This window comes from Myotis myotis, unplaced genomic scaffold (assembly GCF_014108235.1).
Source record: "Myotis myotis isolate mMyoMyo1 unplaced genomic scaffold, mMyoMyo1.p scaffold_m19_p_11, whole genome shotgun sequence".
NCBI classification, from domain to species: domain Eukaryota; kingdom Metazoa; phylum Chordata; class Mammalia; order Chiroptera; family Vespertilionidae; genus Myotis; species Myotis myotis.
The window spans coordinates 62,410,384-62,425,579 of NW_023416315.1; the positions used below are offsets into that span (position 1 = coordinate 62,410,384).

General features: G+C 38.5%; 1 protein-coding gene across 7 annotated transcripts in view; it reads left to right on the top strand.

Annotated features, from left to right (window-relative positions):
- Positions 1–15,196, top strand: part of UBE2H (ubiquitin conjugating enzyme E2 H) — a 113,795-nt gene that overhangs the window by 73,037 nt on the left and 25,562 nt on the right. For 4 of the 7 annotated variants that reach the window (XM_036328699.1, XM_036328698.1, XM_036328700.1 and 1 more), the window contains exons 4-5: positions 11,949–11,988; positions 13,422–13,474. The exons of 2 other annotated variants lie outside the window; for them this stretch is intronic. In XM_036328699.1, coding sequence (XP_036184592.1) covers positions 11,949–11,988; positions 13,422–13,474 — 93 coding nt within the window. Of the gene's footprint in view, positions 1–4,492; positions 4,759–11,948; positions 11,989–13,421; positions 13,475–15,196 lie in introns of all 7 variants that reach the window. One more of the 7 variants, XM_036328704.1, reaches the window with a different exon arrangement.

Below are 15,196 nucleotides of genomic sequence, written 5' to 3' on the forward strand. Positions count from 1 at the left end.
GCCCGCAACCCAGGTACATGCCCTTGACCGGAATCGAACCCGGGACCCTTCAGTCTGCAGGCCGACGCTCCATCCACTGAGCCAAACCGGCTTTGGCCGCATCATATTCTTTTTACTTATGCCAGCAATTCAGGGAAGCAATTTAACCTTTTTTAAAAAAATATTTTTTTATTTATTTCAGAGAGAGAGGGAGAGAGAGAAACATCAGTGATGAGAGAGAATCATTTATTGGCTGCCTCCTACACACCCCACCCTACCCTCACCCCTTGGTTCATAGGTCAATGCTCAACCACTGAGCCACACTGGCTGGGCTGATTAAACCTCCTTTACTGCCCAAATGGCATACTCTTCTGTCATTATTATTTTTATTTCACTATGACCAGAAATTACCTCACAATATCTTTAGAATGGAGTCTTCTAATATGGTATAACTAAACTAACTATAAAGTTTAGAATATTTACCATTTTGTTTTGTGTCTTCATAGGTGGAAACATTATATTCCTTCAGGAACTAGTTTGAGTAACTTAAGTTTAGTCAGGGATGGACCAGAATTTAGATTAGAGGAGTGTGTGTCATTCATGAGAGGTTTTGGATTAGTCATTTAATAAAGGCCTGCTTGAATCACTGTATTTCCACAAACAGAATGAATTCTTAGACTGAGAAAGCATAATTCCATTAAGGTCACCTGTATAGTTCTCTACTTTCATGAACTTGGGTTTGAATTTAATTCCTGTCTCAAACAGTTAAATAATTGCTACTCTGGTAGTGATCTATAGCTTTTGAATTCCAGTAGAGAGAAACAAATTTCTAATAGGGAAGTTTTATAAACTTTCTAGATAATGCTATGAGAATGTAAAAATTGGCAAAAGTTCTTTTTACTGATTTTTTGAAAATGAAGTTTTTCAGGATGGATTTTTAAAAAGATTTATGTCGGGCAGCTGACGGTCTCCTAGGGCTTTTAAGGCCAGGTTAAAGGGTTGAGTTTCATTTTTAATGAAATGGGAAAGCCATTGAAAGATTTTAAGCATATTTTAATGGTCACTCGACTGATGTAGGGAAAGAGTAGAGATACTCATAGTTTGGATCATGGTTTTGGATCAAGAGGCCAAAGCTGAGAAGAAACTCCCGTGTAGATATACATTGCTTTGAAGAAATTGGCTAAATTAAGGAAGTCATACAAATGTGCATGATACCAAGAGGAAGATATAAGGGAGGTTTTGCTTGTTTTGTTTATTTATCTTAAAATCTTTATTGTTGAAAGTATTACATATGTCCCCCTTTTTCTCCCATTAACCCCTATAGCCCGCCCTGACTGGAAATTGAACCGTGACCTCCTGGTTCATAGGTTGATGCTCACCATCTGGGCTGAGCATACTTTTTTTTGTTTTGTTTTTTATATTTTTTATTGATTTCAGAGAGGAAGGCAGAGGGGGTGAGAGATAGAAACATCAGTGATGAGAGAGAATCATTGATTGGCTGCCTCCTGCTCGCCCCCTTCTGGGGATCGAGTTCACAACCTGGGCATGTGCCCTGACTGGGAATTGAACCTGTGACCTCCTGGTTCATAGGTTGATGCTTACCCACTGAGCCATGCCAGCCTGACCAAAGTTGGTACATTTGTTTACTTATATCTCTCTTCCTTGCCAACCCATAGAAACTCCATGAAGGCTGTCTCTGGGTCTGTTTTACTAACAAGCCCTTCTCTCTGTCTCAGAACCTGATACAGTGCCTGTTCTGTAGAAGAATACAGTTGACCCTTGAACAGCGCAGAGTTAGGAGTGCTGACCTCCTATACAGTTGAAAATCACATATAAAGTTGGCCCTTTGAATCTGCGGGTTCCCAACCAAGGAGTTGCCCCTTAAACAATGCAGGTTTGAACTGCATGGGTCAATTGAAAAACTCCTCGTATAAGTGGACCTGCACAGTTCAAACCCACATTGTTCAAGGGTCAGCTGTATTTGTGGAGTAAATAAATGAATGCTTACTTAGTGACATCCTCAAGTCGTAAGTTCAGAGGATGTGAATGTTTGGTTTCCTCCAGTTGTAGATGGGCATTTGGGGAGAAGGCCAGGGATTTGCAAAGGATTGTTAGAGAATGGTGATGGTAATGGCTCTTAAATCTTTTTTTTTTTTTTTTTTTTTTATAAATTTTATTGATTTTTTACAGAGAGGAAGGGAGAGGGATAGAGAGTTAGAAACATCGATGAGAGAGAAACATCCATCAGCTGCCTCCTGCACATCTCCCACAGGGGATGTGCCCGCAACCCAGGTACATGCCCTTGGCCGGAATCGAACCTGGGACCTTTCAGTCCGCAGGCCGACGCTCTATCCACTGAGCCAAACCGGTTTCAGCTTTTTTTTTTTTTTTTTTTTTTTTTAAATATATTTTATTGATTTTTCACAGAGAGGAAGGGAGAGAGATAGAGAGAGCCAGAAACATCGATGAGAGAGAAACATCGATCAGCTGCCTCCTGCACATCCCCCACCGGGGATGTGCCCGCAACCCAGGTACATGCCCTTGACCGGAATCGAACCCAGGACCTCTCAGTCCGCAGGCTGACGCTCTATCCACTGAGCCAAACCGGTTTCGGCATGGCTCTTAAATCTTAAGTTGAGCAAAGGAGAAAGGAGAAAGATAGGGCTGATAGGTAGGAAGAAAAGGGAGGATCAATGGATTAGCGTTCACAGATGAAAGAATTGTTGATGGGGTAGGAAGCTCTTTGACAGGGATTGGAGACTGTGGTGGGGAAGGGGGTGTTTGAATTTGTGAGTTGGGAGGTAAGGCTGTTTGTGGAGATGAAAACATTCAAGATGTGTCCTGGGAGTATGAAAGAGATAGAATAGAGGAAAGGTCATTGAGGAGAAACTTAAGGAACTGACTGAGAAGCCAGGGTGTCTGGAGTGTGGTCTGTAAAGGTGATAATGTCACTTAAAATGACAGGAGTTGGGGGGAAAGAGAGACTTGGGGGCCGGGTGTTCAGGGACCGAAGAAACCAGTGGTCAGATTGGCCCTATTAATGAAAACCTGCTGTTAGCGGTCTATAATATCTCAATTCATTCAACTTCTTCTTATTAGCCAGAGTAAAAATAGTAGTTAGCTTTCCTTCCCCCTCCTCCAGTCCACCTCTAAGGGCAGCCTTGCCTTTGCACATGCTTGCTTCTGTTAGAAGTGTCCACTTCCTTCTTGAATCTGGCTTATGTCAGTTTTAATTTTGCAATTCTTTATTCTGTACTGTCTATTTGTTATATAAAAATCCTATCTAACTTGCTGTTTAGGTTAGCCCCTGCTTTAACTAGAGCAGGAGACCTCTAGCTTTTGACCTGGTTATTCTGTCATCTTTTTGGCATTAAATCCATTCCTTCCACTTGAGGATTAGTACAATGAAAACATGTATTCTTGGCTTCATTTTTCTTTAGTTAAAGTGAAATTCTTTTAAAAACAAGTCAGAAAAAAAATAAATAAAAACAAGTCAGAATATTGTCCTAGTTCCCTTTGTAAAGCTTGTTCACACAATTTAAGATTTGTTTATATTTCTGATGCCGGTGAAAACCATATTACTTGAAGGAATTTCAGAGATTATACCATCCAGGTGCTTCATCTTAAGGATGGTAAAAATGAGACTCAGGAAGGTGGAGGATATATAAACTAACTAGTTGCAGAGCCTGCCTTTTGGCCTCCAGGCTAGTGTTTTTCCCCAAAAAAACAAAATGCAATCAGAGTATTCTTTTTAATAATAAATAGTAGAACAACTGTACTTTTCCATTTTCAGTGTGATGGGGTTTTAGGAAACCCAGTGTCCCATAATCAAAATATCTTCTACTACTCTTTACAATTCCTACAGGATTGAGATATGGATGGGTATGTAGAAGTAGTATTTTTATTTTTACCATGAGGAAAATGAGATGAAATTACTTGCTTGAGCTCATTAAACTAATTGTAATATTATTGAGTGCTTACTGTGTACCATTTATTGGTCAAATGCTATATATATATTAATTCATTTAACCTTCATGACAGTCCTGTTCTCTGTAGATACCATTACTTAACCTAGCTTTGTGATTAAGGAAATAGAAAGGTGGAGGTTGAGTAACTCTAACTTGCCCAAAGTTCATAGAGGGGAACTTAGGCGGTCTGACTGGAGTCTGATTTTTTAACCACCATGACTTTGTGTGTTTTTTTCCCCCACCATGACTTTGTTTAATATAAGTGGCAGTGACTTAGAATTGGGTCTCGAAATTTGAAGTCCAGTGTCTTCTATATTTTACTGCCTCTGACCATGAAAATAAATACCACCTGACTCAGTATGGTTATATGAATGACTAGGAAAGTGAAAGATAAACTGTGGAAACAGGAAAGTGATTACAATCTTCTAAAATGAAACTACAGAAGAGTAGGTTTTGGTAATCTGCTAGGTTGGTAGAAGGTTATGCTGTTGAAGGATAACACTTCACCTTTCTTAGTTATAAATGACCTTTTCTTATCCACCCAGCCCAGTCCTCCTCAGACTCCATATTATCAGAGAGAAAGGAAGAAACAGAAAAGAGGACCCCTTGTTGAGTTTAGATCTCCTGAACACACACAGGATCAGTTCAGAAGTTCCCATGACACAGGGCATTGAGAGTGAGCTCCTTGCTTGGTTCCTCACCCAAGAAGAGACCGGCCCAGGTCCATCTCTCCCGAGTAGGGAAGGCTCAGCTCTCTGAAGAGACTTCTACTCAGGTGCAGGCTGCCATGGGCTGAGCCTGGCTGTCTGAGGTAAGATGATAATCTATCAAATGTGCATTAATGCACAGAGCTGGCAGTGTCCCCAACTCTAATCACCTCCTCCTGCATGCTAGGAATGGAGATCCAGGTTGTTGTCCTTAAAGCGTATATAGTCTGATATACTGATAGGCAAGATAAGATTCAATCTTTAAGTATATTTTAAATAATTACACCTACTTTAAAAAATAGAATTAATCAGTTTGATTCTGAATGATCTCCTTTATGTGGGCATTTGTCCTGATGATGGAATATTAGAATAATTTAATGTATTCTCTTGTTTCTCGAAGGACTTTATAAGCTTATAATTAAATTGCATCAGCCACAGCTGCCTCAACCATCTGCAGTCCAGGATCATTTTATCCCTGGGAGAGAGCTATTGTTTTTTGCCTTTGGCACTTTTTCACCTATTTACCTTAGAGTTGGTTTACTTTGTTTCATGAATCACTCGTTTGATCTCTCATATTTTGAAGATTATGCTAAATGAAATTTCTGGATAGATGACTGGCCCTAGGTAGTCTTTCATTCTATCCACAAATTTAATCATTAAAAATATCCTCATAAGTAAAGGAAGCAAAGGTGAAAAATACAAGGAGTCTTTGCCTCTTTTATTTACATATTGACCCCAATATCAGAAGTTACTTAAAAGTGTGTGCAACTTTGTACAGATCCCCTCTTGAGATTGACACAGAAACAGGCTGAAATGAAAAACAGTTCTTCAGCATGACTGGGCACAATGTTGTTTACTTTCTCTGCCGATTAGCCTATGGGTCAAGAGAGTTGTTATTCTAGAGCAGTTGAGTGTTAGAGTGAAACAAACCCAAAGCATGGCATTTTCTATTTTAATATTCTATGCAATTATTGTTTTAAATATGTAGTTTTGCATCAACTAAGTATGATTTGCATTTCTCCTCCAGAATTATAAAGCACCTGATTCCCTTTTACTAAAAGAAAAAAAGAGGTGGTGAGCTTTGTAGTTAAACATTTGTTTTATTATCTACCCTTTTTCACAAGTGCTTGAGCCATGCCAGAGAATAATTGTCCAAAAGATTTAAAACAAAGGAGTTCTGAATTTTCGTGGTTAAATCATTGAAATACATAATTAGGAAATATCTAGTAATGACTAAAATCTTGTCATGTAGATTAAAAGTGACTTGTTGCGTCCACTTATCATGTTTCCATAAAAGCAGTTTTCAAAATATATTCTCTTAAAATATCTTCAAAATAGTTCCTGGTTGAATGGAAACAAGTGTTGGGAAAATTCTCCTGTTGCAGATGTGTTCATTAGTGTGGTGTGAGCGTTGCCAAAAGGAAGGAGAACATGCCAGGGCAAACATGCTCAGCCCTGAGAACGTTCCTTCTCTGAATTCCTAGCCTGTTCTTTCTCATCGGCTCCCCTCCTCGTCCAAAAGTTCAGTTCCATTGTTGCCCTCGTTATCCAGAATGTGAATGGCTTTTTCTGAGAACAGATGTGCAAGAGATATATATGCTCACTTCCAGTTATTTGCTTTGGGCATTTTTCTAACAATTGAGAAGCCCTGTATAGGAAGCGAGCACTGTAGTCTGGAAATGGTTAGAGTTGGTTGGTCTGGCTGTGCTTGCTCCTCAGAGGCCAGGTTATAAACCCTGTTTTTCTGCCTACTTTGGAAGAGTCAGCAGATTTTGTGTCTCTTGGTGGTATTTTAGCATGTTGGTAGCTTTGTATTCTCCAGAATACTTCTTTTCCTAAAAATGTGTCTTATAGAATAAATTTTCTTTAAGGACTTAATCTCTGGACATTTCCCCTTAAGTCTTCTGTATTCAGAACTCTGGCCATTGTTATTAAATCCTACATTTTTAGAGCTGATAATCCCTTTACAAACAGAATAATATTGGATATTGTAGAGATTATATAGTCTAGCTACTTCTCTTTGCAGGTAGAGAAACAGGCCCACAGAAGTGACGTCATCATATATTAGGACCCCCACTGGGTCTGCTGCAGTTAATAGCAGAGTTGAGACTAGCCCCAAGTCTGTTAGTACTTTTCTCTTTTTAGTCTGATTCTATCCCTGTCTCAGATAGTGTTTTATACTTAGTAGGGGCCCTGGGGACTGGGTTCCAACGACCATTTATTACTTAAGAATATGTTTACTAAGTCCTTTTTGCCCCTCTCTATTATGTACTCTTAGACTCAACCAAGTCAAAAATCTAGATTTAATTGAAAATAGTGTGGAAACTGTATTGATTCCAAATGTAATTTCCAAGCCTTGTACAAGGAGGGAGGCACCTTAACCTTTCAGAGACAGTTTCGATAAACATATAGAGGTCTTTCATCATAGCTTTTTTCTTTCTCTTTTTCTTTTTTCTAAATATATTTTATTGATTTTTTACAGAGAGGAAGGGAGGGAGAGAGAGAGTCAGAAACATCGATGAGAGAGAAACATCGATTAGCTGCCTCCTGCACATCTCCTACTGGGGATGTTCCCGCAACCCAGGTACATGCCCTTGACCGGAATCGAACCTGGGACCCTTCAGTCCGCAGGCCGACGCTCTATCCACTGAGCCAAACCGGTTTCAGCATAGCTTTTTTCTTGACGTATACTTTTGAAGTTCCCTGTGACATGAGTTGCTAAAACTTCATTCAGTCTTGGGATCTGCTTTTCCCCATCATTCTTTACCCAGCAGGCTTCCTACCTTACTCAATGAAAGCCAGCATCCTTAAAGGGGCCCACAAATACTCATCACCTCTCTGTTCTCACGACTAGTCTTCTGTCCTTTATTCACTCCACTTTAGTTTTACTACTTACTTTGCTGGTCTTCTAACACATCAGGCAAACTCCTGGTGCACTTTGCACTTGGCTATTTGTGCTATGTGAACACTCTTTCTCCTAGATAATGAATAATCCTCCCTCATCTCTGTCAAATTAAGTCAGCTTCTTTGTAAGGCCCTCCCTGACTATCCTATTTAACATTGCAGCCCCCACCCCAGCATTCCTATTCTGAGTCCCCTTCTTTTTTTATTTAGTTTAATTTTTTAAAATATATTTATTGGGGGACATTGGTCAACATGAACATATAGGTTTCAGGTGTGGGTTTCTATGTTACAAGATCTGTATATTGCACCATGTGCCCACCGCCCAAAGTCAAATCTTCTTCCGTCACCATATATTAGGACCCCCACTGGGTCCATTGCTTTGCTGTGTTTTCTCCATAACCCTTGCCACCCTCTAAAGCAGTGGTTCTCAACCTTCTGGCCCTTTAAAACAGTTCCTCATGTGGTGACCCCCAACCATAAAATTATTTTCGTTGCTACTTCATAACTGTAATTTTGCTACTGTTATGAATCGTAATGTAAATATCTGATATGCAGGATGGTCTTAGGCGACCCCTCTGAAAGGGTCGTCCAACATCCAAAGGGGCCGCGACCCACAGGTTGAGAACCACTGCAAAGCAGTTGTTTGTTTTTGTTTTTTAATCCTTACCCGAGTATAATTTTTTCCATTGATTTTTTAGAGAGAGTGGAAGGGAGGGGGGGAGACACAGAGAGAGAAACATCAATGTGAAAGAGACACATTGATTGGTTGCCTCCCGCATGCGGGATTGAGCCTACAACCACAGTAGGTGCCCTTGACCGGAAATGAATGCATAACCCTTCAGTCTGCAGGCCAATGCTTAAACCACTGAACAAGACCCGCACGGGCAGCACTTTCCTTACAGCACAGGAAACTGCCATACGTGCTGCTTCACTAGGTTTTATAAAGGAGAATTCTAGCAGAAGCAGGATTTTAAGTATCAAGATGAATTTTTAAGTTCTTAATTGTAGCTTCAAGCAAAATATTTTTCACATAATAGAACAAGTGTCTTGAATTAAACCTTACAGTGCCTAAACATTAGTGTTTTCCACGCACCAGAAAGTTTCTTGGCAGTTGTGATAGTAGTATGTTCCTAATATATGTAACTAATCTTGAGGACCAGGTGCCTAACAACCTGAGTTTCTTCTGTTTTTTTGTAATGAATTTGTATTATTTAAACAAAGTGTTTAAAATATGAGACCTCAAATAAAATAGTTGATTTCAGTGATGCTTTTCCTTAAAAGATTGCAGCACTAGATAACCTATGTATAATTAGGTTTACTTTAATATTTTTTTAATAACCGTAACTTTTTTTTAAATTGATTTCAGAGATAGAAACATCAATAATGAGAATCATTGATCGGCTGCCTCCTCCACGCCCTGACCGGGAATCAAACCGTGACCTCCTGGTACATGGGTTGACACTCAACGACTGAGACACACCAGCTAGGCTAATTAGGTTTATTTTAGAATGTTTGCTATACTGTTTATAACTTTTATTTGAAAGCTTTTTTTGCCCTAGCTGGTTTGGCTCAGTGTATAAAGCATCGGTCCACAGACTGAAGGGTCCCGGGTTCAATTCTGGTCAAGGGCACAGACCTCAGATCCCAGCCCTGGTCAGGGTTCATGTGGGAGGCCATGAATCGATGTTTCTCTCTCTGTCTCTCTTTCCCTCCCTTCCACTCTCTGAAAATCAATGGAGCCTGACTGGTGTTGCTCAGTGGTTGAGTATCAACCTGTGAACCAGGAGGTCACTGTTCAATTTCCTGTCAGGGTTGCGGGCTCGATCCCCAGTGGGGGGAGTGCAGGAGGCAGCTGATCTGATCAATGATTCCCTCTCATCATTGATGTTTCTGTCTCTCCCTTCTTCTTCTCTGAAATCAATAAAATTATATATATATTTACATTTAAAAATCAATGGGAAAATATCCTCAGGTGAGGATTAACAACAACAAAAAAATTTGTCAAAGTTTTTTTTCAGCTTCACATTGTAGACATTTTGGCAAGTCAGAAAAGTAGTAGTAGAAATAATGGGGGTCTCTAAAGTTGACTGCCATGGACACTTGTTTGTTTCCCTCTGACCTTTTTACATTGCTTGTGATCCTATGTCTGGAATGGGAGTGTGATTTAAAAATGGGAATGTGATTTGAAAATGGGAGAAAATATTTCCACCTCGAAGAATTAAGCACTGTTAGCAGTTGTACATATTTGCTTGCAGTTTCCTTTTATGTGTACACTTTTTAAAAAATGGAGCAAATAATATACAAGCACATTCTGTCTTTTTAAAAGGCATATAAGTGTTTTAGATAAATTCATCTTTAATTACCATTCCCCATTCTGTTTCCTAATTCCACCATTGGCCCTGCACTCTCACTGAAGTAATGGCTTTTGTAAGTTTGATATATATTGGTCCAGTACAGTTTCCATACTTGCTACCATAGAGAATATGTAGCGTTGCTTTGTTTTAGTTTCTTTAAATGGTGTCACGCTGTAAATATATCATTCTGCAACTATTTTCCCTCTCAGGTTTGAATCTATCCAAGTTGGTACTTACTGATCTAGTTCATTACTTTGGCTGTATAGGACTCCCAGTATATGGATATACTACAGTTTCTCCAGTCCCTTTTGATGGGGTTAAATTTGTTTCTTAGCTTTTATAAATAATGCTGCAGCGAGTAATCCTCTTGGCCTTCTAGAACACGTGTGTTAGTGTTTTTCTAGGATCATGTAGATTGGTATCCTGCTTTTTCTCCTCTTAACCTTAAAACATGAGCATTTCCATTGGCTTTCGTATAATCTCTTCATGAACACATAACTCTTAAATCTAGACTTTGAAACCTCTTTCATTTCCATAATGAAAAATTAATATGAAATTGTAATTGGACATAAGGCTTTTCTTTCTACATCAGAGTAATTTAAACATTGCATGGGTTCTCTTAATAGTAGTAGATAAAACATTAAGCTATTTCAACACAAAGGATTAAAAAGTAAAAATTAGAAGCATAGTTAATTCTTGGAGTGGCTAGAGCAAGCAGAGACTGGCATACCTGGGATTTCGTATATTATCCCCCTTTTCTAAGTCTAAAGAAGTTTCTTAGGTTTTTCTGAAATGTCCTGTCATGACTCATCCTTGAGGGTCTTCCTCTGATGCCACTTCTCTGCATCTTTCCTGACAGCTTCCTCTTCCCTGACTGTATCAGCTCTGTGCACACATTACAGCTACTTCTTCATGTCTCTTATCCCACTGCTACAGCAACCTCCTCGAGACTAGTGTAGTCTTACTTATTTTGTACCCTAAACAACCACAGTGCCTGAAACATAGGCGTTGACCAAATATATTTTGAATAAAGAAAGTGAGACCATGTGAGGAGGGGTGAGAGAGTGGGAGTGGGAAATAAGGATGGTCATTTTAGTAAGGAATTTCAATTTATTGAAAGTGAAATGGAATAGGAAGTTTTGAAAGGAAGTGAGGTGATAAGGGTGGTAAAATGACAGCTTTGACAGTGGATCTCTGTTTTAGAATATTGCCATCTGCATACATACAGGCTGATTAAATCACCAGTTTTACATTACAAAAATTCGTTTCTTCTTGGAATTGAAATATCGATACATTTGTTAAAGTTTATACTTCTTTTTCTAGGAATAAATTTAAAAAAAAACACACAAAAAACTTGGATCCCTGACAGACCTAGCCATCTTACAGAATTTTTTTTCTTCAACACCTTGCCTCATTCCTTGGTTGCCCAAATTTTAATCAAAATTGGGTTTCCTGGAATGAGTAGACTAAAGTTAAAGGAAACATTTTGGTCACCGCTCTTATGAAATCCTTGTGGTTTCGAAGCAGTACTCCTTTAGCATTTCAACAGTTTCATTCATGTTCCGCACACAGTGTAGCAGAACGATACCAGTAACCGAGCTTCTGAAAGAGAAGTTCAAATGCAGAACCTCCTAATTTAGAGATTGAACAATAAAACTTGGGGGAGGGGAGTCAGACAGTAGCTTTCTTAACTTTTATCAGGACACTAGTTATAAACCACTTAAGACTGTCAGTTTTCTTGGCGAGTACCTTCATAACTCTGAAAACCATTTCTTTTAATGATCATTTTGTATAAGAGGCTGCATTGCTCTCAGAGTTTGCGCATTTTTAAAATAGAACTCTAATGTATTTTAAGTAAATGCCATTGTAAGGAGAATATATAGTCTTATCAGTATAAACAAGATCTAAGATTGAAAGGTAATGACTTATGAGTATAGTATCATCACCTTTTCCCAATCTGAAAATGTTTCCGATACAGAAAGACTTTAATTGTTCTCTGGGTACTTTTTGCTGCTAACTAACATCTCTTTTTACAGGATTCATGAATAAAATTTTCCATCCCAACATTGATGAAGCGTAAGTAACTTTAAAAATGTTTAAATCTTAGCAGCCACTGCTCTTGATTAGAGTTCATCTCTCTCTTCGTTACACAGAAGCTTCAGCTATCTGTTTGGATTTTATCAGCAGACAGGACTCTCTGAATGGCCACTTAGACTATAAAGTCCCAGGAATATGACATTCTAAACCACTTAGGTCAAATTCTATTGGATGCTTAGTTTTTCCATTGTCATGAATGGGTCCTTCGTTTTCCCTGAGAGCCAACTAGCATTTGTAATATCCCACATCTCCATTCTCTGTTAGACACAATTCAGAGATCTGTTTTTAATATACAGATTTATTATTTTCAGCCCTTTCAGATATTTCTCAGTTCATGAGAGTAAAGCAAACATGATTAGTTTCATTTCAGTGACTGAATCTTAATTACCCCTTTATTTCTTCTAATATTAGTAATATTTTAAATGTGATACCAGTGCCTCCTATTTTGTTACTTCGGTGATGTTTAGAATACATGATTATTTATTCTGCATTTTTTTTCTTGTCTTGGCTTTAAGTTTTGATATTTCATGCACATACACACATACACATACATGTGGGGTATTCTGAACACTGTGTGAGTAGGTTGTATACATGCATCATGCCCCATTGTCCTTTAATACTTCTATATATCAGTCATCCTAACAACAAGGATAGTCTCTTATGTAAGTGCAATAATAGTCAGTCATCTGACTCAGGAATTGAATATTAATGTAGTAGTACTTTGAACCTACTGCCATATTCTCGCAATGTACTTTTTAGCACTTCCGTTTCTTTTCTTTTTTTTTTCATTTAGTAAAGGCTCCAGTATTGCATTGCATTTAGTTGTCATGTTTCTTTAATCTGGAACAGTTCCTCAGCTTTTTATAAAATTGACATTAAAGAATATAGACCAGTTATTTTATAAGACAACTATACCTCAATTTGGGTTTGTTTGACATTTCTTAAGAGTATGCACTTAAGTCTAGAAAACCACAAAGTGAGATTGTGTCCTCCTCAGGGTATCCTGTTCAGAGGCATTTAGGTTTGTCTGCCCCTGGTTACCAGTGTTAATTCTCATCACCTGGCTCAGGTGTTGGTTTCTCCATTGTATAGCTATTGTTTTTCCCTTTCAATCTGTACGGAGACACTTAAGACTTTGCATACAGGATGGGGCAGAAGTAGGTTTATAGTTGTTTGTATGGAAAATAATAAATAATAATACAAGAATAAACTCTGTTTTGCATACTCACAACTGTAAACCTACTTTTGCCCCACCCTGTATTGTATTCTGCTTTTCTTCATACTTTCCCCAATTGGGATTTTTTTTAATGATCTATTAAAAGTATTTTTCTTGATAAATAAAATTAGTTGCCAGATACATGCAACTAACTTTCTAATTTTTAAAAAATTGCCATTCTTTCCATCTGTTTCAGGTCAGGAACTGTGTGTCTAGATGTAATTAATCAAACTTGGACAGCTCTCTATGGTGAGTTTGGCCATGGAATATTTTTTAGAGATGTTGAGACACTGCCTTAAAAAAATGTTGTTTGGCTTTTCTTCTCTGATTTAAGATGTTTTGTTGGGAATGGGAAGGGATTTTGAAGGCCTGGATGGGAAAGTTTTGATCAGTGAGAAAATTTTTTTCTCAAGTTCAAACTTTGGTAATAATCTTGTGTGATTCTGAAATTAAGGTATAGTGATATACATATGCAGACATAGAGATACATATTAAAATGTTTGCATATCTGTGTGTATTCAGAAGCACATTGTATACATGTTTATCTGTAATATTTTTTTAGAAGATCATTAAATGATGTATTAAGAGTTTTGGGGTATCATCAGTTTCAAAGGCCTAAACCTTGCTATGGAGCAAATAATAATTTAGCTTTACCTTTAGTGCTGAAGTTGACATCTATGTACTGTGAATCAACAATGAATTCCCTAATTTAGCATTGCAAAATACTATGCTAAATATCACAGAGAAATATAAGGAGTATCAGGCCTTTTCTCCCTTAGCTTGTAACTTGATTGGGGAGCTAAAAATATTTTAAAATATATTTAAAGATAATTAGGAATACAACAAATTAGTATGTTTTTTCCCCCACATATCTGAGTCCTCAGACATCACAGACTCTCCCTGCTCTCATGCCCTACCCCATAAAGCTTCCCCTGATGCTCAAGCTGGCAGTAACCTCTGGCCGCTCTTAATGTGTTATAGCTCCTTCTGTGGCCTGCATTTACTTTGTGTTTGTTGTTTTGTCTATGTTTTTTGAGCTACTAGATTCTTCCCTGCCTTAATTTTTGTCTAAGGTGTGCATGTCCCATTTGTCTAAGTCCTGGCACTCGTAACACCATGCCTTGCACCAATGCATTTGAAAGAATGAGTGATACAAACAAGCAATCGCTGAGAGATACAAGAAGAGGGAGGAAAGGTCACTTTAGGTTGGGGTTAACCAGGGAGGGCCTCCTCTTGTTGAAGAGTTGTGAGACCTTTTAAAGGTTTAAGGTATCTAAGACATCTTTTTCCAGCCACAGTCTGTGAGAACCTTACCAGGCACACTTATGCAAGGATAGTACATGAGAATCACAGAGGAAAGTTGCTTACCAGCAGCGCACAGTTAGTCCTTTTTTCTCCTCCTAATTGTGCCATTTAAGAATGATCTGGCCCTAGCCAGTTTGGCTCTGTGGCTAGAGCGTCAGCCTGTGGACTGAAGGTGTCCTGGGTTTGATTCCGGTCCAAGGCACATGCCTGGGTTGCGGGCTCAATCCCCAGTATGGGGCATGCAGGAAGCAGACGAACATTGATTCTCTCTCTCTCTTCCTCTCTGAAATCAATAAAAATATTTTTTTAAAAAAGAATTATGTGTTCTGCCTAGAGTTCTTCTCTAATCTTTGTGTGACTGTACTTTTCTCACCTCAAACATTCCTACCTAGAGAAGCCTTTTTCCCTAACCACTCCATCTAAAATAATAGCCAGGCATAGCGCAGCACTCTGTTTTAAAAACCTGTCTTTCAAACCAGTATTTTTTTTATTGGCTATCTTGTTATATTAGATTGTAAGCTCCACTGGAGCAGGGATTTTGTGTGCACATGTGTGCACACATGTACACACACATGTCTAAAACAGTGCCCAGTATTGTTTAACAAGAGTTTTGGGGAAATTACACTTCTTTACGGAAAAGAAGTGACAAGAAAGAACATATACTCT